Source organism: Heliangelus exortis, chromosome 2 (genome assembly GCF_036169615.1).
Source record: "Heliangelus exortis chromosome 2, bHelExo1.hap1, whole genome shotgun sequence".
In the NCBI taxonomy this organism is placed as follows: domain Eukaryota; kingdom Metazoa; phylum Chordata; class Aves; order Apodiformes; family Trochilidae; genus Heliangelus; species Heliangelus exortis.
The window spans coordinates 1,255,202-1,280,445 of NC_092423.1; the positions used below are offsets into that span (position 1 = coordinate 1,255,202).

The window sequence follows — 25,244 nt, forward strand, 5'->3', positions numbered from 1 at the left end:
CCCATCCCGGTCCCGTCCCGGTTCTCTCGTCCTCCCCGGTCCCGTCCCGGTCCCGTCCCGGTCCCATCCCCGTCCCCCTGGTCCCGTCCCGGTTCTCTCGTCCTCCTCGGTCCCGTCCCGGTCCCGCACCGGGCAGAGCAGCAGCAGCAGGACCAGCAGCTCCCAGCACATCGCACAGAACCGGGCCCGGCCTCGCTGGTTCCGTTCCCAACGGCTCCGAACCGCCCCGACCCGCTTCGGATCCCCTCGGTTCCGCCCACTCCGGCCGGGTCGGGGCCGTTCGGTTCCTCTTGGCTTCTTTCGGTCCGGTTCGGCTCCGCTCGGCCCCGCTCGGTCCGGTTCGGCTCCGCTCGGCTGTGTCGGTGGGCGCGGTTCCCCGGGGCCGGGCCGGGCGGGTCGCTCCCCCATTGGCTGCCCTGCGATAGGGGCGTGGCCAACGGGAAGCTCCGCCCCCTCCCCGTTCCCTGGGGGTTCGGGGGTATCGGTCCCACCGGGACCAACTGGACCCAGCGGGGGGTTCGGTGTCCCCTCCTGACCCCCCCAACCCCCCGGGAATGGGGCTGGAAAAGGAGAAATCGGATTTATTGACCCGGGGGGGCTGGGGGGGGCACGGGGGCTCCAGAGCCTCGGGGGCTCCACCAGTTTGGGGTCTCCATTGGTTTGGGGTCTCCATCAGTTTGGGGTCTCCATGGGCTCAGGATCCCCATTGCTTGGGGTCTCATCAGTTTGGGGTCTCCACCAGTTTGGGGTCTTCATTGGTTTGGGGTCTCCACCAGGTTGGGGTCTCCATGGGCTCAGGGTCTCCACCAATTCGGGGTCTCCACCAGTTTGGGGTCTCTGTTGGTGCAAGGTCTCCAACAGTTTGGGGTCTCCATCAGTTTGGGGTCTCCATGGGCTCAGGATCCCCATTGCTTTGGGGTCTCATCAGTTTGGGGTCTCCACCAGTTTGGGGTCTCCATCAGTTTGGGGTCCCCATTGGTTTGGGGTCTCCATGGGCTCAGGGTCTCCATCAGTTTGGGGTCTCCATCAATTTGGGGTCTCCATGGTCACTGGGTCTCCATCAGTTTGGGGTCCCCATGGGCTCAGGGTCTCCATCAGTTTGGGTCTCCATCAGTTTGGGGTCTCCGGGGGCTCAGGGTCTCGATCAGTTTGGGGTCCCCATCGGTTTGGGGTCCCCATTGGTTTGGGGTCTCCATGGGCTCAGGGTCTCCATCAGTTTGGGGTCTCCATCAATTTGGGGTCTCCATGGTCACGGGGTCTCCATGGGCTCAGGGCCTCCATTGGTTTGGGGTCTCCATCAGTTCAGGGTCTCCATCAGCTTGGGGTCTCCAGGGGCTCGGGGTCTCTCCATCTTCTCAGGGTCCCATGGGTGCCAGGTCTCTGGCTGTAGGGTCTCTCCATCTCCCCCCTACCACCCACGGACGGGGTGCCAGAGCTCCACCACCTTCCCCTCCGCGTGGACGTAGTACACGGGGTGCATGGCAGCGGTGGCACAGGCCTGGGGGGTGGGGACATCTCTTGGGGTGGGGGGGCATGGGGACATCTCTTGGGACGGGGGGGCATGGGGACATTTGTTGGGATGGGGGGGGATGGGGACATCTCTTGGGATGGGGGGGGGGAAGGGGACATGGTGTGTGGGGGGGATGGGTGTGGTTGGTACTCACATGGAAAGGGATGAGAGCCAAGATGGTGCCCAAGGGGAAGCTCCCAAAATCCAGCTGCCCACTGATGGGTTCCACCTGCCCGTGCTCCTGTGTCAGCCCCACCAGCCTGTGGGGACACCAGACCCTAAAGGGACCTCAAAACTTACCCAGGGACCCCTCCCCCAGCCCAGGGGGCTCCAAGCCCCCAAGATGTTGAGAAACATCTCAAAATGGGGCACTAAACCTTTGCAAATCTGCAGTTGGTGAGGATCATCAGCTGCTTTTGGGTGGAAAAGACCTTTAAGATCCTCAGGTTGAGCTGCAGGAGGCTCAGGCTTTACTGAGAGTCCCTTAGAGACCAAATTTTAGGATTATATCATAGAATCCCAGACTGGTTTGGCTTGGAAGGGACCTGAAAGATCATCTGGTTCCATGGGGACCCAAGATCATCTGGTTCCATGGGGACCCCTCCCCCAGCCCAGGGGGCTCCAAGCCCCATCCAACCTTCAACACTGCCAGGGATGGGGCAGCCACAGCTTCCTTGGGCAACCTGGGCACCCAGGGGCTCAGCACCCTCACCCCAAACAATTTCTCCCTCCCTCCCTGCCCAAGATCTCCTCTCCATCTCCCCTCTCCCAGCTCCAAACCCTTCCCCCTCGCAGGCTCCCATCCCTCCAGGCCCTTGTCCCAAGTCCCTCCCCAGCTTTCCTGGAGCCCCTTCAGGACCTGGAAGGTGCTCTAAGGTCTCCCCATGGGATCCTTCTCTTCTCCAGCCTCAACACCCCCAACTCTCTCAGCCTGGCTCCAGAGCAGAGCTGCTCCAGCCCTCCCAGCAGCTCCTCTGCACTGGTTCCAGCAGCTCCGTGTCCTCCTGCTGCTGGGGGGGGGGTCCCAGCCCAAGGTGAGCCCATCCCCCACCTGAGCTGGGGGTGTCCCTCGATGGCAGCACAGCCCATGGGTCCTTGGTCCCACCCGTGGAGGCTGAGGGCAGCCCAACCACAGTCCACCAGGAGCTGGTTCCGATGGGGGTAGTGACCGACGACCCTGGTGAGGACACGGATGGCCACCTCCTCCAGCTGGCAGGAAGGTCTGCTGCAGGTCTGGGAAAAGAGGGGGGTGCTGGGGGGGTTCCAAAGCCAGGCTGGGATGTGTCCCCCACTCCACGGAGGGACCTTCCCACCAAGGTTTGGGAGGGTCTGGACCCCACTGACCGTAGAAGAGGTAATTGCCCGGGTGGAGCTCGGTGAGCTGGGACATCTCTGGCACCGGGTGGCTGCAGGAAGGTGTGGAGCCAATGCTGGCCTGGGGACAAGGGACACCCACCTGCCGCAGCCTGGGGGGACGTGGGACCTCCTGAGTGGGCAGGGAATGGCCAGGGGAAACATCACCCCCTGGAACCATGGGGAGAAGGATGGGAGATGGAGCCATCACCTCCAGGAACCATGGGGAGAGGGATGGGAGATGGATGGATCCATCACCCCCAGGAAGCATGGGAAATGGGAGATGGATCCATCACCCCCAGGAACCATGGGGAGAGGGATGGGAGATGGAGCCATCACACCCAGGAACCATGGTGAGAGGGATGGGAGATGGATTCATCACCCCCAAGAACCATGAGGAGAGGGATGGGAGATGGATCCATCACCTCCAGGAACCATGGGGAGTGGGATGGGAGATGGATCCCTCACCCCCAGGAACCACAGGGAGCAGCAGCAGAGGTGGGGCCATCACCCCTGGGTCCCCAGGAGTGGGACTGAAGGCAGAGATGCCCCAGGGAACCCCCTGGATGTTCAGAGGAGCCACCCAGCTGTGGCAGAGCCCTCCCCAGATGTGCCAGGAAGGTCCCAAGATGTCCCAGGAAGCCATCCAGATGTGTCAGAGCTCCCTCCCAGGAGCTGGAGACCCTTCCAGATGTGCCAAAACTCTCCTCCCTGTGCCTGGCAGCCCCAGATGTGCCACAGGACCCCCCCTGGACACCTCCCCAACGTTTCTGGGAGCCCCCAGATGTTTGTGGGAACTCCCAGATGTGTGAGACCTCCCCAGGATCTGCTGGAGACCCCTCCAAGATGGTCCCAGGTGCCACCAGATGTGCCAGAGATCCCCCAAAAGTTCCTGAGGACCACCCCAAAATGTTCCAACCCCCCCCCGCCCCAGATGTCCTCAAGAACTTCCCAGATGTGTCCCACAGCCCAGATGTGCCCTGTGCCCCCCCCCAATCCAAGGGGACGGTGTGTGCCTCAGTTTCCCCACCACTAAATGGTGTCACAAACAGATGGGGGGGGGGGGGGGGGACAGGAGACTCCAGGCTGGGATGCTGGTGGCACGTGGCCCTTTTTGGAGGGGTTGGGGTCTCAGTACCTTCTGCCCCCCTCCCTGCAAATTCCCACCAGCAGGACCCGTCCATCCCCAGTTCCCACCAGGAACCCCGTGGAGATGAAAGGGTGACACGTGGCAAGGGGGGGGAGGTGACAACCCCCCCACCAAACCCACATCAAAGGTGACCCGGGAGCCACCAACATCCTCCAGCTCCCCGGGGGGGCTTTGTGGGGCCTGGGTTTATGAGGGGCTTGATTTGCATTTACAGCCAAAGCTTTGAGGGTTTATGGGGTGGGGTGGGGACAACACCTTGGACCCAACCTCCCCCCCCCACACACCTCAAAAAAATGAAAAAAAAACAAAACAAAAAAACCCTAAAAAAAAAAACAACCTAAAAAAACCCTAAAAAAAATAAATAAAAAAATCTTTTAACTCTATGGCACCCCTGGGGCTGAGGCCACTCACCTGGTGACAAAGTCGATGACAGCAGCAGTGGTGGCCCTGGCAATGGCTTGGACCTCAGGGACATCCTGGCAGCTGTAGGTGTCCCCACAGTGGGCGTAGACCCCCACCAGTGTCACCTCCTCAGGTGCCACCTCGGCGATGGCCCGGGCCAGGCTGAGGGCACCGGGGTCAGTGGGACGGACACCAGCTGGGGGGGGGGACAAGGGAAGTCCAGGAGTGCCCCCAAGATGGGGGGAGGGCTGGAGGACCCCATCTTGAGGGAGGGGTGAGGAGGAGGTGTGGGGCATCCTCCCCACATCCCCCATGGAGCAGCTTTTGGGGTGGGGGAATGGGGTTTGGGGTGGTGGGGATGAAATGTCCCATCGGGGGGGGCTTATGGGGCATCTCTGCCTCATGGAGAATCCTTGGAGAATGAGGGGGGAGGTGTCCTGGTTGGAGATGGGGGGGTTGGGGGAGGATATGGGGCATCTCACCCCATGGAGCATCCTTGAAAAGGATTTGGGGGTCTCCTGGTTGGAGATGGGGGGGCTGGGGGGGGCAGGGGGCTTCACCCCTCTGGAGCATCCATGAGGAATAATTTTGGGGAGGGTCTTAAATGCCCCATCCTGGTGGAGATGGTGGGGATGGGGGGGCCATGGGGCATCCCACCCCATGGAGCATCCTTGAAGAAGAATATGGGGGTCTCCTGGTTGGAGATGGTGGGGATGGGGGGACAGGGGGCTTCACCCCTCTGGAGCATCCTTGAGGAATGATTTTTGGGGAGGGGGTCCTAAACACCCCATCCTGGTTGGAGAAGGGGGGGCCATGGGGCATCCCACCCCATGGAGCATCCTTGAAGAAGAATATGGGGGTCTCCTGGCTGGAGATGGTGAGGCTGGGGGGGAAATGGGGTATCCCACCCACGGAGAATCCTTGAAGAAGAATTTGGGGGTCTCCTGGTTGGAGATGGGGGGACAGGGGGCTTCACCCCCATGGAGCATCCTTGAGGAATGACTTTGGGGAGGGTCTTAAATGCCCCATCCTGGTGGAGATGGTGGGACTGGGGGGGCCATGGGGCATCCCACCCCACGGAGCATCCTTGAAGAAGGATTTGAGGGTCTCCTGGTTGGAGATGGTGGGGATGGGGGGACAGGGGGCTTCACCCCTCTGGAGCATCCTTGAGGAATGACTCTGGGGGGTCTCTTGGTTGAAGATGGTGAGGCTGGGGGGGCCATGGGGCATCCCACCCCATGGAACATCCTTGAAGAATTTGGGGGTCTCCTGGTTGGAGATGGTGGGGATGGGGGGACAAGGGGTATCCCACCCCATGGAGCATCCTTGAGGAATGATTTTGGGGGGGGTGGGGTCCTAAACACCCCATCCTGGCTGGAGAAGGGGGGTCCATGGGCCACCCCACCCCACAGAGCATCCCAAGGGCTGGTTGGATGAGCACCCCACGGGGCAGACCCATCTCTCCATCCCCCCCACCCTATCCCTGGGGTTTTTTTTTGTTGGGTGGGGGGGGACAGACACCATCTCTGCTTTTTTGGGGTGGTGGTCACCCACCTCTGCCGTTCCCACAGTCGAGTTTGAGCCAAACCAACCACCTCTTCCCGGGGGGCAGGGGGTGCTGGCACAGGAGGTCCAGGGCCTGGGGGCTGTCCAGGAGGACCTGGAAGGCTTGGAGCTTCTCGGCCAGGGCCACGCAGTCCTCGAGCTGTGTCCCCCCCCAGGGCAGGGGGTGCCCGTACAGGAGGTCATCGAAGCCCCCGGCAGCCAGGAACTGAGCCTCAGCCAGCGTGGAGACCACCAGTCCCCGACCAGTGCCACCAGTGGCCAAATGGGCACCTTCACTGGGGAGGGAAGGCGGTGAGGAGGTGCTGGGAGGACTGGGGGGAAACTGGGAGGGAAGTGGGGGATGGTGGAGGGGAGAGTAGGGGGATACTGGGGGGGAGGGTGGGGGATACTGGGGGGGGAGGGGGGATGCTGGGCAGGGAGGTGGGGGGATACTGGGAGGAGGCGGGGTACTGGGAGAGAGAGTAGGGGATACTGGGGAGGGAAGTGTGGGGATACTGGGGGGGGGAGGGGGGGATGCTGGGCAGGGAGGTGGGGGGATACTGGGAGGGAGAGTGGAGGATACTGGAGAAGAAAGGGGGGATACTGGGGGGGGAGAGGGGGGGATGCTGGGCAGGGAGGTGGGGGGATACAGGGAGGGAGAGTGGGGGATACTGGAGGGGAGAGTAGGGGGATACTGGGAGGGAGAGTGGGGGATACTGGAGGGGAGAGTAGGGGGATACTGGGAGGGAGAGTGGGGGATACTGGAGGGGAGAGTAGGGGGATACTGGGAGGGAGAGTGGGGGATACTGGGGAAGAAAGGGGGGATACTGGGGGAGAGAGGGGGGGATACTGGGGAGGGAAGTGTGGGGATACTGGGGGGGAGAGTGGGGGTTACTGGGAGGGAGAGTGGGGGATACTGTGGAAGAAAGGGGGGATACTGGGGGAGAGAGGGGGGGATACTGGGGAGGGAAGTGTGGGGATACTGGGGGGGAGAGTGGGGGTTACTGGGGAAGAAAGGGAGGGGATACTGGAGAGAGGATGAGGGATAATGGGGAAGAAAGGGGAGGATACTGGGGAGGAGGGTGGGGGATACTGGGAAGGATTCTGAGGGCATATGTGGGGATACTGGGGAGAAAAGTGGGGGGATACTGGGGGGAAGAGTGGGAGATACTGGGAAGGAAAGTGGGGAGATACTGGGGAAGAAAGGGGGGATACTGGGGAGAGGATGAAGGATACTGGGGAGGATCATGGAGGGATACTGGGGAAGGAAGTAGTGGGATACTGGGGGGAGGATGAGGGATACTGGGGAAGATTTTGAGGGCATATAGGGGGATACTGGGGAGAAGATGGGATACTGGGGAGGATCATGGGGATACTGCGGAGGAGAGTGGGAGGGACACTGGGGGGATACTGGGAAGTTGTTGGGATGCAGAGGGGATACTGGGGGCTGCTGGGAGGATGTTGGAGGATATTGGGGGGATACTGGTGGATAACTGGGGAGGTGCTGGGAGATACTGGGCTTTACTTGGAGAATACTGGGGGAGATTGGGGGATACTGGGAGGGTACTGGGGGAGGCTGGGGAGACATTGGGGGATACTGGGGGAGACAGGACGGGTATTGGGTGGTACTGGGGGAGATTGGGGGATATTGGGAGGGTACTGGGGGAGACTGGGGGAGGCAGGATGGGTATTGGGGGCTACTGGGGGATATACTGGGAGGGTACTGGGGGACACTGGGGGAGACGGGATGGGTACTGAGGGTTACTGGGGGAGATTGGGGGATACTGGGAGGATACTGGGGGAGGCTGGGGAGATACTGGGGGAGACGGGACGGGTACTGGGGGGTACCGGGGGAGATTGGGGGATAGGGGGTGCCTATTGGGTGGTGCTGGGGAGCTGTTGGGGGGATACTGGGAGGATACTGGGAGTACTGGGGGCCGCCCTCACAGCGTTTTGTGTGTCTTGAGGTGTGGGCGCAGGCGCAGCCCCAGCTCCCGGCACCGCTCCCGCATCCGCTCCGCGTTGTTCCGAACCTTGGCCCGGTCCAGGGTCAGGGCGGGGGTCGGCAACAGCTCCAGGGGGACCCCCACCCACCTCCTGGTTCTTATTGGGGTGGGGGGGACAGGGAGTGAGGAGAGGGGCAGGGAGAGAACCTGCCCCGCACCCAAACCCGCACCCACTCTCCCTCCCCCCATCCCAAAATACCCCGCACCCACCTTGCGCCCCCCAAAAAACCCCAAACCCGCACCAAAAACTGCATCCTTTCCCCCCCCACCCCAATTTTTCCCCCAAAACCCCACACCCACCGTACACCCCCCCAAAAAACCCCAAACCCTTGCACCCCCCAAAAACCCCAAAACCTTGCAACCCCAAAAAAACCCCAAACCCTTGCACCTCCCCAAAAAACCCCAAACCCTTGCACCCCCCCAAAAAAACCCTAAACCCTCGCAACTCCAAAAAAACCCCCAAACCCTTGCAGCCCCCAAAAAACCCCGAATCCTTGTACCCCCCCAAAAAAACCCCAAACCCCTGCACCCCCCCAAGAAAACCCCCAAACCCTTGCACCCCCCCAAAAAAACCCCAAACCCTTGCAACCCCAAAAAAACCCCAAACCCTTGCACCCCCCAAAAAAAACCCCGAACCCTTGCACCCCCCAAAAAAACCCCAAACCCTTGCACTCCCCAAAAAGCCCCAAACCCACCTTGCGCCCCCAAAAAAACCCCAAGCCCTTGCACCCCCCCAAAAAAACCCTAAACCCTCGCAACTCCAAAAAAACCCCCAAACCCTTGCACCCCCCAAAAACTCCAAACCCTTGTACCCCCCAAAAAAAATCCCAAACCCTTGCATCCCCCAAAAAACCCCGAACCCTTGCACCCCCAAAAAAAAAAACCAAACCCTTGCACCCCCCAAAAAAAACCCCAAACCCTTGCCTCCCCCCCAAAAATACCCAAACCCTTGCACCCCCCAAAAAACCCCAAACCCCTGCACCCCCCAAAAAACCCCAAACCCTTGCACCCCCCAAAAAAACCCCAAACCCTTGCACCCCTCTTGAACCCACCCTGGGCTCATCCCACACCAACCTCTGCATCCTTTTTCCCCCCCCCCCTCAATTTTTTCCCCCAAAACCCTGCAGCCCCCCCCCCCCAAAAAAAAAGAAAACAGAAAAAAAGCCCCTTGCACCCTTCTTGCCCCCACCCTGGGCTCACCCCACACCCAAACCTGCACCCTTTTCCCTCCCCCCCCAAATTTGCACCCACCCCCCAAAACCCTGCACCCACCTTGCCCCCCCCCCCCCAAAAAAAAAAAAAAAAAAAAAAGAAAAAACCAAAAAAAAGCCCCTTGCACCCATCTGGGCTCATCCTGCACCCACTGCCTCCCCTCCCCCAAACTTGTACCTATTACCCCCCCCCCAAGAAAAAAAAAATCCCTGCAGCCCCCCCCATCCCCCCCTCATTCATCTGCCCCCCCCTCACCCGGGGACCCAGGGGGGCTGCTGGGGGTCCCTGGGTGGGGTCCCCCCAAGGACCTGGCACCCAGAGGGGGGTTGGGACAGCCCAGGGTGGGGGGGGGGGGCACGACACAAAAATGGGGGGGGGGACAGAGTTGGGGGGGGGGGTTTGGTCTCAGCAGGACACTGGGATGGGGACATACAGGGACTGGGACACGTGGGAGTGGGACAACTGGGATATATGGGACACTGGGATTGGGACAACTGGGACATGTGGGACTAGGACATAGAGGACACTTGGGACTGGAATGTATAGGACTGGGACAACTGGGACACCTTGGACTGGGACAACTGGGACAGCTGGGCCTGGAATATATGGGTCTGGGACAACTGGGATTGGGATATATGGGACTTGGACACATGGGACACTGGGACACCTGGCACGTATGGGACTAGGATATACAGGACACTTGGGACTGGAATGTATAGGACTGGGACAACTGGGATGGGGACATCTGGGGCATTAGGACTGGAATATATGGGACTGGGATGACTGGGACACCAGGATCAGCTGGGACTGGGACAGAAGGGATTCTGGCACCTGGGTCACTTGGGACAGGGATAGTGGGACAGAGATACATGGAACTGGGAGAGCTGGGAGGGGACATATGGGACTGGGACAACAGGATCACCTGGGGTAGGGACATGGGGAACAGGGACAGTTGGGACTGGGACATATGGGAATGGGACAGCTGGGACTGGTGGGATTGGGATCTATAGGAATGGGACAGCTGGGACAACTGGGACACCTAGGACTGGGACATCTGGGACTGGGACATGTGGGACAACTGGGACACCTGGGACTGGGATCTATAGGAATGGGACACCTGGGACACCTGGGACTGGGACAACTGGGACAACTGGGACACCTGTGAGTGGGATCTATAGGAATGGGCCACCTGAGCCACCTGAGCCCAGGATCTGGGGACAGGGCCACCTCTCTGGGTCCAGGGGGGGACAGGGCCACCCAGCCCCTCCGGTGGGGAGGGGACCTCCCTGTCCCCCCCCAGCACCCTGACCCACCTGTCCCTCTGTCCCTCCATCCCTCTGCCCGCCGGCTCCCGGACCGGTGGCTCTGGTGGCTCCGGTGGCTCCGGTGGGTTCGGTGGCTCAGGTGGCTCCGGTGGCTCTGGTGACTCCGGTGGCTCCGGTGGTTCCTGTGGCTCCGGTGGCTCCGGGGGCTCTGGGGGCTCTGGTGGCTCCGGTGGCTCCGGTGACTCCGGTGGCTCTGGTGACTCCGGTGGCTCTGGTAGCTCCGGTGGCTCTGGTGGCTCCGGGGGCTCTGGTGGCTCCGGGGGCTCTGGTGGCTCTGGTGGCTCCGGTGGCTCTGGTGGCTCCGGTGGCTCCGGTGGCTCTGGTGGCTCCGGTGGCTCTGGTGGCTCTGGTGTCCTCACTCCACGTGACACCGTGGGCACCCGCAGCCAACTTTGGCCGGGGACAGAGGTTGCTGCCGGGCATGGGGCCTCCCGGGGGTGGCGGGGCCGGGAGAGGACACTCCCAGGGGACAGCGTGTCCCTGGGGACAAGGAGGGATGGCTGGGGCCACCCACCCCTGCTCGTGACACGGGTGGGGGTGGCTGCTGAGAGCACGGCTGTGCCCCTGCTAGGGACGGGGAGGGGGGCTGATGAGACCCCCCGCCTTAATTCATGACGTGTGTGTGTGGCTGCTGAGACCCCCCACTCGTGACATGGGGGGGTGTCTGGCTACTGAGCCCCCCCCACTCGTGACACGTGTGAGTGGCTACTGAGACCCCAAACTCGTGATTTGTGTGTGACTGCTGAGACCCCCACCACTTGTGATATGGGAGGGGGTGAGGCTGCTGAGACCCCCCCACTCATGACACGTGTGTGTATGTAGCAGCTGAGACCCCCACCACTCGTGACAGGGGAGGGGGTGTCTGGCTACTGAGGCCCCCCCCACTCGTGACATGTGTGTGAGGCTGCTGAGACCCCCCCCACTTGTGACACGGGTGTTTTTCTGCTGAGACTCCCCCACTCGTGACACGTGTGTGTGACTGCTGAAACCCCACCATTCGTGACACGTGTGTGTATGTAGTAGCTAAGACCCCCCCACTCGTGACACGTGTGTGTGACTGCTGAGACCCCCCCACTCACCCCAAACCTTGTGACACGGGGACGAGTGGCTGCTGAGACCCCCCCAAAACTCGTGATTTGTGTGTGGGTACTGAGCCCCCCCCCACTCGTGCCACGTGTGTGACTGCTGAGACACCTTCCCCCCCCCTCCTCCAAACCTTGTGACATGGAAGGCCGTGGCTGCTGAGACCCCCCCCACTCATGACATGGGGACCCCCCCAGCTGCTGAGACTCCTCACACTCGTGACACGTGTGGGTGTGGGGCTGCTGAGCCCCTACAAACTCGTGACACGTGTGTGTGACTGCTGAGACCCCCCCCAGCAGTGACAGGGGGAGGGGACACGAGGGGGGAGGTGACACGAGGGGGTGGGGGGAGAAGGTGACACCGAGGGGGTGGGAGGTGACACCGAGGGGGGGGATGGAGGTGACAGGGGGGCGAGGGCTTGGCACAGAGAGGGGCCGGGGCCATTTCTTTTCCCATCGATATATTATTATTTTTTTTTTTTCTGTAAAAGACCTAAAAATGGATAGAAAACAAAAAAAACCCCAAAAAGGTGTTGGGGGCGGGGAGGGGACACCCCATCCGGCTCCTGGCCAGCGGGGCACGGCGGGAGGGGACACACACACACACACAGACATAGCACCCCCCTTCCCAGCGAGGGGTCCCCCCCTCATTGTCACCCCCCCACCCCCCCTCGTCCCTCCGTGGGCAGGGGGGACGCGCCCCCCCCCCTTATTTTGGGGGGGGGTGGATAAGGCCACGGGCTGAGCGGGGCTGAGCCCCCCCCGGGGGGGGTTTGGGGGGACCCCCGGGGGGGCGTGGGGTGGGATCTGGGGGGTGGGTGCCCCTCAGGCTCTGCTCTCGGGGGGGTTGTATTCGGTCTCCCCCGCCGAGACCTGGGAGATGCGGCGGGTGGAGCGCCAGAGCCGGCGGTGGAATTGTCCTGGGCGCACCTGGGGGGGAGGGGACATGGAAAAGACACCTCAGGGCCACGGTGACAGCCGTGTTCCCATCACCACTCAGTCCAGGAGAGCATCCTCTTCCCCAGCTCATCCCCTTCCTCTTCCCCAGCTCATCCCCATCCTCTTCTCCATTCATCCCCTTCCTCTTCTCCAGCTCATCCCCTTTCTCTTCCCCAGCTCATCCCCTTCCTCTTCCCCAGCTCATCCCCATCCTCTTCTCCATTCATCCCCTTCCTCTTCTCCAGCTCATCCCCATCCTCTTCTCCATTCATCCCCTTCCTCTTCCCCAGTCATCCCCTTCCTCTTCCCCAGCTCATCCCCATCCTCTTCTCCATTCATCCCCTTCCTCTTCTCCAGCTCATCCCCATCCTCTTCTCCATCCCCTTCCAGAAGACCATCTGTCCGTCCATCCATCCATCCATCCATCCATCCATCCATCCATCCATCCTCCCCTTCTCCTCTCCACTCCCTGCTCTATCTCCTCCCCATCCCTTTCTCCATCCCCTTCCAGAAGCCCATTCATCCCTTTCTTCATCTCCATCCCCTTTTCCATCCTCTTCTCCATCCCCTTCCAGCAGACCATCCCCTTCTCCATCTCCTCCCCACCCTCTTTTCCATCTCCTCTCCACCCCCTGCTCTATCTCATCCCCATCCCTTTCTCCATCTCCTTCCAAAGACCAGTCATCCCTTTCTTCATCTCCATCCCCTTCTCCATCCCCTTCCAGCAGACCATCCCCTTCTCCATCTCCTCTCCATCCCTTGCTCTATCTCATCCCCATCCCTTTCTCCATCCCCTTCCAGAAAACCATCCATCCCCTTCTCCATCCCCATCCTCTTCTCCATGCCCTTACAGAAGACCATCCCCTTCTCCATCTCATCCCCATCCCCTTCTCCATCTCATCCCCATCCCTCTCATCCCCTTCTCCATTCCCTTCCAGATGACCATCACCTTCCCCATCCTCTTTTCTCTCCTCTTCCAGAAGATCCCATCCCTTTCTCCATCCCACCCCCCCCTGCTTCTCCATCTTCATCCTCTCCTCCATCTTCATCCCCTTCCCCCTGTTCATGTGCTTCTCCATCCCCATCCTCAGCCCACTCTTCATCTCCATCCCCTTCCAGATTCTCATCTCCTCCATCTCTTCTCCCTGGCTATTGACTTCCAGATCCTCATCCCTTTCTCTGTACCCATTCCTCCTCCTCTTCCAACTCCCAATCCCCTTCTTCGTCCCCCATCCCTTCTCCATGCTCACCCTTATTCCCTTCTCCATCTCCACCCCCTTCCAGACCCCCAGTCTCTTCTCCATCTCCACCCTCATCCCCTTCCAGATCCCCATTCCATCCCAAGTGTCCATCTGCTTCTTCATCCCCTTCCAGATCCTCATCACCATCCTTTCCCAACCCTTCATCACTGTCCACCCCTTATCATCTCCACCCTTCTCTACCTTCAACTCTGTCTCCACCTCCTTCCCTATCTCCATCACCACCACCCTCCACCTTCCCTATCTCCATCTCTACTTCCACTTCTACCTCCATTTTCATCCCCTTCCTTATCTCCATCTCCAGCCCTCCATCCACCTTCCTTGTCTCCATCTCACCTCCACCTCTACCTCTACCTCCATTTTCATCCCCTTCCTTATCTCCATCTCCAGCCCTCCATCCACCTTCCTTGTCTCCATCTCACCTCCACCTCTACCTCTACCTCCACCTCCACCTCCTTCCCTATCTCCACCTCCATCTCCACCCCTTCCCTTCCTCCATCCCTATCCCCTTTCCATCCCCACCCCTTCCCTTTCCCATATTCCCTTCCTTGTATCTCCCTCACCCCATGCCACCTCTGTCCCCTCTGCAGGACACACAGAGGTCCCCACCCCAGCAGCACCCAGTGGACACCAAGGCACCCCCCACACACACCATGGCCTGGGGGGGTCCATGCTCACCTCAGCAGGTTGCCCAGCCCCCACCACAATGAGTTTTCCATCCTCCAAGCCCACCAGGATGTGGCTCTTCTCCTTGGTGACAGACACGCTGTGGACGGGCACCCTCATGGGCACGGGGGCCACGGCTGCCCTGAGGCTGGAGAGAAGGGGAGAGCTGGGATGGGGACCCCTGTCCCTGAGGAGGACACCGAGGTGGGACAGGGTGGGTGGGTGTCAGCCCTCACCTCTGGAGGTCCCGGATCTCCAGCCTGCACTGCATGGTCCCCAGCACCACGAACTCCTCCGTCAGGCACATGGCTGTCACCTCCTCATCCAGAGGGACAGAGGAGAGGTGCTTCCCGTTCACCGAGTAGAGGTGCAAGGAGAACCTGTCCTGCAAAACACAGCCAAGAGGGGACACAAAGACACGCTGGTGGGGACAAGGGAGGGGACAGGGGGACACCAGGCAACTAGGGGACTAGGGCAACTGGGCTGGTGAAGGGACTCGAGCACAGATCCTCTGAGGAGAGGCTGAGGGAGCTGGGGGTGTTGAGGCTGGAGAAGAGGAGGCTCAGGGGAGACCTCATCACTCTCTACAACTCCCTGAAAGGAGGTTGGAGCCAGGGGGGGGTTGGGCTCTTTTCCCAGGCAACTCTCAGCAAGACAAGAGGGCACAAGAGGTCTCAAGTTGTGCCAGGGGAGGTTTAGGTTGGACATTAGAAAGAATTTCTTTCTGGAGAGGGTGCTCAGGCATTGGAATGGGCTGCCCAGGGAAGGGGTGGATTCTCCATCCCTGGAGATATTTCAAAAGAGCCTGGATGTGGCACTCAGTGCCATGGGCTGGGAACCACGGGGGGAGTGGAGCAAGGGTTGGACTTGATGAGCTCTGAGGTCCCTTCCAACCCAGCCCATTCTAGGATTCTATGATTCTATGACCTGGACATACCTTCAAGCAGGCTCGTTGACCCACGGCTGTCTGGGCCACCACCTGCCCCTCTGGACCCACAGCCAGGTGGGAGAGGATGGCAGGAGGGGACATCTCACCCGGTGGCCTCAGGGAGCGGATGAAGAGCCCCCGGCGGATGGTGTGGATGATGATGGTGCCATCCTGTAGGAAGAAGGGGACACAGGAGGTGGGATGGTGGCACAGGCCACCCCACTGCCCACCCCACCACCCCAACTTACCCTGGAGCCTGACACTGCCATGTCCAGCTCGGTGCTGATGGCCACACAGGTCACCTCGGCGTCGTGGCCATACAGGACCTGGACGGGTTTGGGGGCCAAGCCGCTGGAAAACCCACCCTGCCGTTGGGGACACGGGGACCTCAGTGACCTGGTGGCAGCTCCCACCACGAGCCACTCCATCTGGAGCGTGGGGTGTCAAGGGGGCAAGCTCCTACCTGCTGTAGGACCTGCCAGACCATGCAGGTGGTGTCCCGGGACCCAGAAATGAGGTAGATACCACAAAGGTCAAGCGCCAGGCAGGTGACAACATCTGTGACACCCAGAGGGACACCATGAGTTGTTGTGCCTGTCCCACACCTTGCTTGGTATCCTGACCCCATGGGGTGGCACTGAGATGTGTTTTGGGGTGTGGAGATGCTGCTAACTCTCACCCCACCCCAGGTCCAAGATGGAGCCTTGACTGTCCCCAGAAGAGGGGACGCTGAGGGACGTCCCCTGCCCACTCGCGTGTCCCCTGCTTCCCCTTATGGCCCTACAAACTCATTGAGGTTAAATCTGATCTTCATCAGTGGAGGAGGTACCTATGTGCCTTGTGATGTGCCCAACGACCTTTCCTTTGGCCAGCGAGGTGACACGAAGGCTGTTGTCCCAGTGTCCCCCACTGAAGAGCAGCTTCCCATCAGGGGACACGGCCAGCGTGCGGGAGCAGAGATCCACACCGGGAGCAAAGGGGCCCTGCAGGAAGCGCTGGGTCCTGGTGGGAAGGGAGATGGGATGGTGGCAGAGCCACGGGTGGGTTTGGTGGCACTTCTGGGGACCACACGTCCACTCACTTTGAGTTGGAGACAGTGGGGTCTTTGGTGAAGCTGAAGTAGTTGGAGATGTTCTTGTCGTAGGGCAACCAGTTGTGGGTCCCCAACAAACCATTGGCACTCACGGTGACCTGGGCAGAGATGATGGTGGAGGTGACACAGCCCCAACCACTGGAGTCCTCCTGGGGTTTGGTCCCAGGCAGCAGCACACACCCCTGCCTCAGTTTCCTCACACTCACCAGGACGTCGGGTGATCCCTGAGTGATGAAGGAATGTGCCTGGTTCTTGGGCACCACGGCTTGCACCAGGGCCACCCCATCACTGATGCCCTGTGGGGAGACAGCAACCAGTGGGCATCCTCTTGGCCACCACCACCCACTCAGTCCTGGCCAAGGACCTCCCCTGAAGTTGTCCTCACCTCCACAAAGAAGGACTTGAGCTGGTCCAGGTTCTCAAAGACGTTGGGTGAGCGGGTGTCGAGGCGGGCCAGCCTCCGGGCAGCGCTCTCCGCTGACAGCCGGGCAGGATGGGGCTCCTGGTAGGGTCAGGGGACCCATGAGAAAGGAGGTGGCCCCCCAAAAGGGCTATTTTTTGGGTGGGGACAAGGGCATGAGCTACCTTGAGCAGCTGGCAGGGCGTCTGCCCGAAGTTGCTGATGATGCCCTCCAGAGCCTTCCTCTGCGTCTCGTCGGCGATGGCATCCAGGTCCACGGCCCCTGGGGATGGGAGTGGTCGTGGTGGGTGGGGATGGTGGTGGTCATGGTGGGGATGGGGTTTCAGGTGCCAGGTGACCCCCCCCCCCTCCCAGCCCCACAGCTCACCCTCGTAGGTGCAGTAGTAGAAGACATTGAGGGCCTCCACGGCGGCCGGGCCTCGTTGCTTGTACCCAAAAATGAGGTCGATCCACTCGTGGAGGTGGGTTGAGACGTACTCAGACTCCTGGCCAAGGATGGGGCATCAGGGTGAGCCAGGAATCTCCACCCCTTGCCTTGGAACAACCCCCACCCAGGCGTGGAAGCAGAGGAGGGATTGGGATGGGCTCCACCATCTCACCAAAGCTTTGCGGTGCTGGTAGATGAAGTCCTCGCGGGAGCGCGCCCAGCGGGGCAGCACCACATCCCCCACCTTCTCGTTGGAGAGCTGCAGGCAGCCCAGGTCGAAACCTGCAGGCGTGGCAGGCAGTGGGGTGAGGGACATTGATCCCCACCCTGCTCCCAGGGGTGCTGTCCCCACGATGGGGGGGGCCTTTACCGTTCTGGTTCTCCAGGAACTCAGGGAAGTAGAAGAACTCAGGGATCAGCTCCTTGACGTCCACGGGGTTCTCCATCCGGGCTTGCCACGCCGCCGGCACCGAGTGGAACTGCCGGTCCGAGCAGTCAAACCTGGGTGGGCACAGGACATCTGGTTGGAGCCTCCTCATCCCACCCCCCACCTCGATGTCCCCCTCCTCGTGGCCCACGTGATGGGTGCCCACCTGCCACTCTGCAGCTGGATGTGGAGGGTGGTGAAGGGCTCGGTGCGGATCAGGTAGTGCATGACGCCCGCCGCGTTGGAGTAGTGGGTGCCGTAGTGGAACTTGTCCACGGTGCCCGTGGGGTCCTCAAAGCTCTCATACCTGAGGACAACGGGGGAGAGGTCCACCAGGAGCCAGCCATGAGGTCCCCCACGTCCTCCATCCTTCCTTTCTTGGAGACACTCACTTCTCCTTCACGTCCCGGGCGTGCCGCTCGTTGGCCACCCCAATGGGCTTGGACAGGTCCCGAAAGACGGATGGGTTGGTGAGGTCAAGGGTCTCCGAGACGTAATCCCGCAGGATCCAAGGGAACTGGGAGGGGGTAGGAGGTGGGTGAGGCTTGGGGGGGAACACGGGGTCACTGGCAGGACGCTGGTGGGACACGGGGCTCACCACAGGGTACTGGGAGAGGTCGTTGTAGGTGCGCCCCGCGATGGTGTTCAGCTGCATGAGGTACTCAAAGTTGGAGATCTCCCTCAGGACCCATTTCTGGAGAGAAGGGAGGGTGGTTGAGGTGGACCAAGGGGCAGGAGATGGGGCAGACAACCCCAGCCATGGCTGTTCCTGTTTCCAGAACATCTCTGGTTCCACAGATATCCCTTGTTCCTCTTGTTGTCTCTGGTGCCACGGCCATTCCTGGTCTCATGGCTGCCCACATTCCCATGGTCATCCTTGGTCCCACAGCCATCTCCATCTCTGGTCCCATGACCATCCTCTGTCCCATGGCCACTCCTGGTCTCAGATCATCCCTGGCCCCATGATCATCTTGGGTCACATGGCCATCCTCATCCTATGGCCATCACTGGTCCTGTGGCCATCTCCAACCCATGGCCATCCTCATCCTGGCCATCTTTGGACCCATCTCCAATATCCACGGCCATCCCTGGTCCCATCACCATCCCTGGTTTCAAACCATCTCTGATCCCATGGCTTTCCCAACCCCATGGCCATCTTGGGTGCCACGGCCATCCTCATCCTCTGCCCATCCCTGGTCCTACGGTCGACTCCAACTCATGATGACTCATGATCCCATAGCCACCTCCATCCCATTCTGGCACCCTCTCTTTGCCATCCAGGAAGGGGAGTCACGGAGTTGGGGTGCACAAGGTGTGGCTGGTACCTGGGTGAGCCCCGAGGCTTTCAGCAGCTCCTGGGGTGACCGGCTGCCAAAGTAGATCTGGTTGGGGGGACGCAGGCCGAGGATGCAAGAGTACACCTTGTTCCTCACCTGGTGGGACGTGGGGAGAACATGGTCAGAGGTTGGTTGGACAGTGTTATGGCCCTGGGAGGGGTTTGGGTGGAGAAGGGAAGGGCTTCACCACCTTTTTTTTGAAGTTGAGGAAGTAGTTGGCTTGGTCGATGAAGAAAAGCTCGAGCGCGGAGCGGCGCAGGTTGTAGCGGCGAAGGTGGACTTCCCGCAGGTGGGACAAGGGACGTTTGAAGTCATAGCCAATCCCTGCCAAGAGGAGGGGGCACAGAGGGGTCACCATCCACCCAGAGCTCCATTCCCAAAGCAGGGATGGAGGTCAGCATCACCCCCGTCAGGGCTGGAAGAAGCCCACCCCAAAAACGGCCAACACCCAGCGTGATGGTCTGCTGGAGAAGATGGGATTGGGTAAGAGGTTCCTCACCCCACCTTGCTGCAGGGACCCCCCCCACATCTGGAGAAGATGGGATTGGGTAAGAGGTTCCTCACCCCACCTTGATGTAGGGCCCCCCCACATCTGGAGAAGATGGGATTGGTAAGAGGTTCCTCACCCCACCTTGTTGCAGGGACCCCCCTACATCTGGAGAAGATGGGATTGGGTAAGAGGTTCCTCTTGGGTTTATGGGGACCCCCCCCATAAAGATCAGGTGATGTTACCTCCCTCTGTCTCCTCCTTCTCACTGCTGCCATCGTAGAAGTAGACATGTTGGGTTGTCACCTCCAGGCGGCCGGGGATGACGGCCACCGTCGTGATGAGCTCACAGTCCTCTGAAACCACCAGTTTCTCCCGCTGGTTCTGCTCCTTGGGTTCAGTCCTGGGTGACACCGGGGGTGAGGAGACCCCGGTGACACCCCCGACCTCGGTGAGACGGTGCCATGGCAAGGGATGGGGACACTCACTGGTTGTCCAGGACGGGGAGGTCCTCCTCGGCCAGCTGGTCATCCTCCAGCTCGCTCACTTTGGCCTCCTTGGCCATGGCGAGTGGGAGGGACTCGGGGGGGTTGTGGAGGTGATCAGCTCCTGAAATGAGGAGGGGGTCAGCAGACACCTCCAGCCACCAATGGGTGAGGGACAGGTCCAGTGAAGATCTCCCACGCTACTCCCAACTCCAACAGAATCCATAGCAGCTCCCACCTCAACACCACCACATGAATCCAAATGGTGGCACCCCCTTGACCGTGGTCCTCCCTTGACCACAGCACTGGGGGGACCCCTGGGTGCCCTCCTTCCCCCCCAGCCTCACCCAGGTTGTCCCGTAGGGCACTGGCCTCCAAGTGTTGGTCAAAATTCACGTTGGGCACCAGCTTCAGCCTCATCCGCGAGTAGGTCTCCGCGCTCGAGAGCTTCCAGCGAACTTCTGGTGGGTTCCTGAGGGACAGGTGAGGGTGAGGCACCCTGGGGACAACCAGCTGTGTCACCACCCCCGGGAGACCAAGATGGGGAGCTCACCGGTCGGCCCAGGCAGAGCGGGGTGAGGTGAGGAGGCGGCAGAGGGACCTCCACTGCTTCAGGACGGTGCTGTGGTGGTTGTTGGACTGCTTGAGCACGTTGGCGTGCCGGGCGTTCTCTGCCTTGGCGCGCTTCGCTGCTGGCTCCAGGACCAGCTCCTGCCAAAAAAGTGACATCGGGGCTGGGGACATCCCCGAGCTGAGGAGCATGTCCATGGAGTGAAATCCCCAAGGAGAACATCCCCAGGATGATGTCCTCTGGGTGAGAAGGACATCCCCAGGATGATGTCTCCAGGATGAGGAGCACATCCCTGGGATGATGTTCCTGGGGTGAGGAGCACATCCCTAGAACCATGTCTGCAGGGTGAGGAGAACTTCCTGAGGGCAATGTTCCCAGGGTAAGGAGCACGTCATCCCCAGGATGACATCCCTGGGATGAAGAGCACATCCCTCAGGATTAATGTCCCCAGGGTGACAAGCATGTCCCTAGGATGACATCCCTGGGATGAGGAGCACATCCTCAGGATTAGTGTCCCCAGGGTGACAAGCATGTCCCTGAGTCAAGGAGCATGGCCCTAGGATGATATCCACAGGGCAAGGAGCACATCCCCAGGATGATGTCATTGGCAGATGACCCTGGGGTGAGGAGCATGCACCCAGGGTGAGGAACATATCCCTGGAATGATGTCCCCAGGATGAGAAACACATCCTGAAGATCTCCCCAGAGGGAGAGCACATCCCCAAGATGGTGTCCCCAGGACAAGCAGCACATCCCCAGGATTAATGTCCCCAGGGAGAGAAGCACGTCCCTTGGGTGACATCTCTAGAGTGAGAAGCACATCCTTGGGGGGAGGAGCACATCCCTGGGATGATGTTCCTGGGATGAGGAGCACATCCCTGGGATGATGTTCCTGGGATGAGGAGCACATCCATGGGATGATGTTCCTGGGATGAGGAGCACATCCCTGGGATGATGTTCCTGGGATGAGGAGCACATCCATGGGATGATGTTCCTGGGATGAGGAGCACATCCCTGGGATGATGTTCCTGGGATGAGGAGCACATCCCTAGAACCACGTCTCTAGGACGAGCAGCACATCCCCAGGATTATTGTCCCCCAGCACGTCCCTAGGGTGACATCTCCAGAGCAAGAAGCACATCCTTGGGGTGAGGAACACACCCTCGGGGTCCCAAGGGTGACATCCCAGGGACAAGGAGCAGGCAGTACCTGGAACATCTTGTGGCTGGCTGCCTTCTCCTGCTCCCGCCGCTGGGAACTGCTCATCATGGCATCGTAGCAAGCGTTCCAGAAGTTGGACATGTGGTCGTGGCTCTTGGCAAAGGTGTCCATCTCAAACTGGGCCATGGCGGGCTGCACCTACCAAGAGAACCAGGATGAGAGGGAAAGGTGTTCACAGGGCTTGGAACCCCCCATCCTATGAACACCTCCACCCTGGGTCATCCCAACCCTCGCTGTTCCAACCCAGTGATGAGGTTGACTCTGCCACCCGTCTTTAAGCCTGGGATGAGGTTCCCTCAGTGGTGATGCCACCCCCTGCCCTGTGGCACCCACGTGCTTCTCGATGAAGCTCCTCCACTCCGGGGTGGTGCAGAAGAGTTGGAAGTCCTCGTAGAACGTGGGGCTGCCATTGGTGGGGGGCAGGGAGGGCAGGAAGAGCTGGAGCTGCAGGGTCTCGTAGCACTGGTCCATCAGGGTTCGGATGATGGGCACCAGCCAGGAGAAGGTCTCTGACTTGGTGTCCAAGGAACGGCGTAACGGGGTCTCCAGCTTGCCCAGGAGGTAGCAGGCTTCATCCTTTTTGGGGGCCGAGGAGGTCTGCAGCAGGCTGTGCAGCTTCACGTAGGCCAGGGAGTGGAGCTGGGAAGGGACACGGGACATCAGATGGGACACGGGACATCAGATGGGACACGGGACATCAGATGGGACACAGGACATCACCCGACCTGCACCACGGGCTGAGGGTCTCACCCTGAGCCCCAGGAAGGGCTGACCCACCTGGGGGTCCTGCAGCATGATGTAGCCAACCAGGATACGGAGACCTGTCTGGGCCATCTCCTTGAGGTCGGAGGTGCCGTTGGCCAGGTGGTACCAGACACCCAGCTTGTCCAGCAGACTGCTCACCCCCTCGTAGATCTTTGGGGACACACACAACACACAGTGAGCCCCTCACCCACCTCTGCACCCCCTCACCTCCCCAGCTGGCTGGACATGAAGCCATCACCAGGGGTGTCCCTGTCACCCAACTACCCTCGGGGCTTTGCTTGACATGGGGTTGGGTTTAGTCATGAGTTGGGGCCCTACCTCTGCCTCTGTCTCAGCAGGGTTTGGCTTGAGGGCTGTGGGGTGGACTTGAGGGTGTGGGGTTATGTTAAAGGTATGGGGTTAGGACCAAGGGGTTAGGACCAGGGATTAGGATTAAGGGTCAGGACCAAGGGATCGAGACCAAGGGGTCAGGACCAAGGGGCTAGGATTAAGGGACCAAGGGTCAGGATCAAGGCTGAGGATTGGGGTGAGGGCTAAGGTTTAGGACTGCACTTTACAGAAAAGATGTAGGGCTAGTGGTTGGGATTTAGGAGGTATGGTTAGTTTCCTACATTCTGCACTAGGTCTTGGGTATAGGATTAGGATTTTGGTTTACAGTAAGGGTTAGGGTTAAGGGTTTGGGTTAGGGGATGGGATTAGGTTTGAGGTCTGAGGCAAGGCTGGAGGTTTAGCATTAGGATTTAGGAGGTATGGTTGAGTTAGGTTTATGGTGTAGGGTTAGGGGGTTGGGTTTATGGTAAAGCTTGTAGGGTTATGATTTAGGGTTAAGACTTAGGAGGTATGGTTGAGTTAGGGTTATGATTTAGGTTTAGGGCTTTGGGTATAGGGCTGGGGGTTGGGTTCATGGCAAGGGTGTAGGGTTAAGGTTAAGGATTAGAACTTAGAGTCAGGGTTAGGGTTTACAAGAAGGGGTAGGGTTGGATTCACTGGTTATGAGTTAGGGGTAGGATTAGGTTTTAGCATTTAGAGTACAGGGTTAGGTTTAGATTAAGATTGTGGGGTTAGGGTTAAGGGTTGGATTCACTGGTTATAGGGCAGGGTTAGGTTTAGGTTTGGATTTACTAGTTATGGTGGGATTTACTGGTTATGGGTCAGGGTTGGGTTTAGGTTTGGATTTACTGGTTATGGGTCAAGGTTAGGGTTGGATTCACTGGTTATGGGTTAGGATTAAGGATTTACTGGTTATGGGTCAAGGTTAGGGTTGGATTCACTGGTTATGGGTTAGGATTAAGGATTTACTGGTTATGGGTCAACGTTAGGGTTGGATTTACTGGTTATGGGTTCGGATTAAGGATTTACTGGTTATGGGTCAGGGTTAGGTTTGCATTTACTGGTTTTGGGTTGGTGTTAGGGTTGAATTTACTGGTTATGGGTCAGGGTTAAGGCTGAGGTTATTTTCTAAGGTCAGGTTCAAAGGCTGCAGGTAGGGGCAGGGTTCAGGGCCAACATCTGGGGTCAGCGTTAGGGTTCAGAGGTTGGGTTTAGGACCCCCCACCCATGCCCATCCACCTTCTCACTCCACAGGGCCTGGTTGTTGTGTCCTTCAGAGAACAAGAAGTCCTGGAGCAGCCGCAGCAGCTTGAGGGCATTGTGGGTGAAGCCAGGCAGGGCAGCTGGTCCTGACTCCTTCAGATCCGTCAGCGCTGACTCCAGCATCATCTCCAGCAGGCTGTGGGAGAGCAGGAAGCTCCATAGGGTGGTTCTCCCTTGGGATGCACCCACCTGGGACCCCGGGGCAGGACTCACCTGCGCTTGATCTCATCGGGAGGCCGCACCAGCTCGCACGCTGTGCCCAGTTTGGTGAGGACGGAGAAGACCTGTCCACGTTCCCTCCATGCTGTGTCATCCCAGCCCTCCACCCCACGCCAGGTCACCGAGAAGACAATGTTGGTCAGGAGGTTGCACAGCTCTTCCTCGGGTGTTTGCTGCCAAATGGAGAAGAAGGGTGAGAGGTCCAGAGTCCAGCACAGCCCAGGGGTCAGGCACGACGGTTTGGGGCTCACCTGGGGGTTGCTGGTGTTGGAGATGTTGTCACTGGGCAAGGTGTCCTGGTAGCTGCTCTCATCCAGGACGTTGGAGAGGCTGGAACTCTTGCGTGCTCGCATTCCTGGGAAGGGCTTGAAGCTCTCCAGGGGTGAGGGGGTGCCAGGGCCGCTGGCGGGGGTCTGCGCGCCGCTCTCGGCCGTGGTGACGGAGCTGCTGCTGGCCAGGTCGAGTCCCAGGTCAAAGGGGGAGGTGGAGAAGGGTGAGAGTGGGTGGTAGACACCATCAAAGGGAGGACCATCACCCGGGTTGGAGGACGAGCGGCTGGCCCGGTCGGAGGAGTCAAAAGACTTGAAGTTGTAGGAGTGGAAGGACTTGGTGGGACCACTCGGGGAGATGGAGTGGTCGGAGAAGCCCTCGGAGAGCTCCTGGTCCGAGGCCTCGTAGCCCAGAGGCAGGAAGACATCCAGCTCTTGCAGCTCTTCCACTGGTGGAGCTACGTCCTCTGCAGGGGACATGGTGAAGCAGCTCGGCAGAGTGCTGCTGGGCTGGCAGGGGACACGCTCACCAAGCTCTACGTCAAGGAGTCC

At 60.0% G+C, this 25,244-nt stretch overlaps 2 protein-coding genes across 2 annotated transcripts in view; both read right to left on the reverse strand.

Annotated features, from left to right (window-relative positions):
• Positions 1 to 725: 725 nt before the first annotated feature.
• Positions 726 to 11,002, reverse strand: LOC139791957 (D-serine dehydratase-like). The gene is given in 9 exon segments (XM_071734518.1): positions 726 to 1,498; positions 1,665 to 1,770; positions 2,562 to 2,729; positions 2,731 to 2,743; positions 2,855 to 2,976; positions 4,425 to 4,611; positions 5,970 to 6,256; positions 7,908 to 8,057; positions 10,492 to 11,002. Coding segments are annotated over 9 exon segments (1,143 nt in total). The 5' UTR covers positions 10,512 to 11,002; the 3' UTR covers positions 726 to 1,408.
• A 1,027-nt stretch (positions 11,003 to 12,029) lies between these two features.
• The window catches only part of NBEAL2 (neurobeachin like 2), a 39,196-nt gene continuing 25,981 nt past the window's right edge, over positions 12,030 to 25,244 (reverse strand). The window contains 30 exon segments of the mRNA XM_071734522.1: positions 12,030 to 12,515; positions 14,462 to 14,597; positions 14,686 to 14,834; positions 15,387 to 15,548; positions 15,626 to 15,742; positions 15,841 to 15,935; positions 16,207 to 16,379; positions 16,459 to 16,568; positions 16,677 to 16,766; positions 16,856 to 16,972; positions 17,056 to 17,153; positions 17,259 to 17,376; positions 17,491 to 17,600; positions 17,689 to 17,819; positions 17,912 to 18,052; positions 18,138 to 18,262; positions 18,344 to 18,439; positions 19,071 to 19,196; positions 19,198 to 19,406; positions 19,815 to 19,972; positions 20,058 to 20,178; positions 20,402 to 20,526; positions 20,608 to 20,765; positions 21,835 to 21,984; positions 22,180 to 22,485; positions 22,624 to 22,761; positions 24,181 to 24,340; positions 24,418 to 24,596; positions 24,675 to 24,973; positions 25,109 to 25,150. Coding sequence (XP_071590623.1) covers positions 12,411 to 12,515; positions 14,462 to 14,597; positions 14,686 to 14,834; positions 15,387 to 15,548; positions 15,626 to 15,742; positions 15,841 to 15,935; positions 16,207 to 16,379; positions 16,459 to 16,568; positions 16,677 to 16,766; positions 16,856 to 16,972; positions 17,056 to 17,153; positions 17,259 to 17,376; positions 17,491 to 17,600; positions 17,689 to 17,819; positions 17,912 to 18,052; positions 18,138 to 18,262; positions 18,344 to 18,439; positions 19,071 to 19,196; positions 19,198 to 19,406; positions 19,815 to 19,972; positions 20,058 to 20,178; positions 20,402 to 20,526; positions 20,608 to 20,765; positions 21,835 to 21,984; positions 22,180 to 22,485; positions 22,624 to 22,761; positions 24,181 to 24,340; positions 24,418 to 24,596; positions 24,675 to 24,973; positions 25,109 to 25,150 — 4,244 coding nt within the window. The 3' untranslated portion in view covers positions 12,030 to 12,410.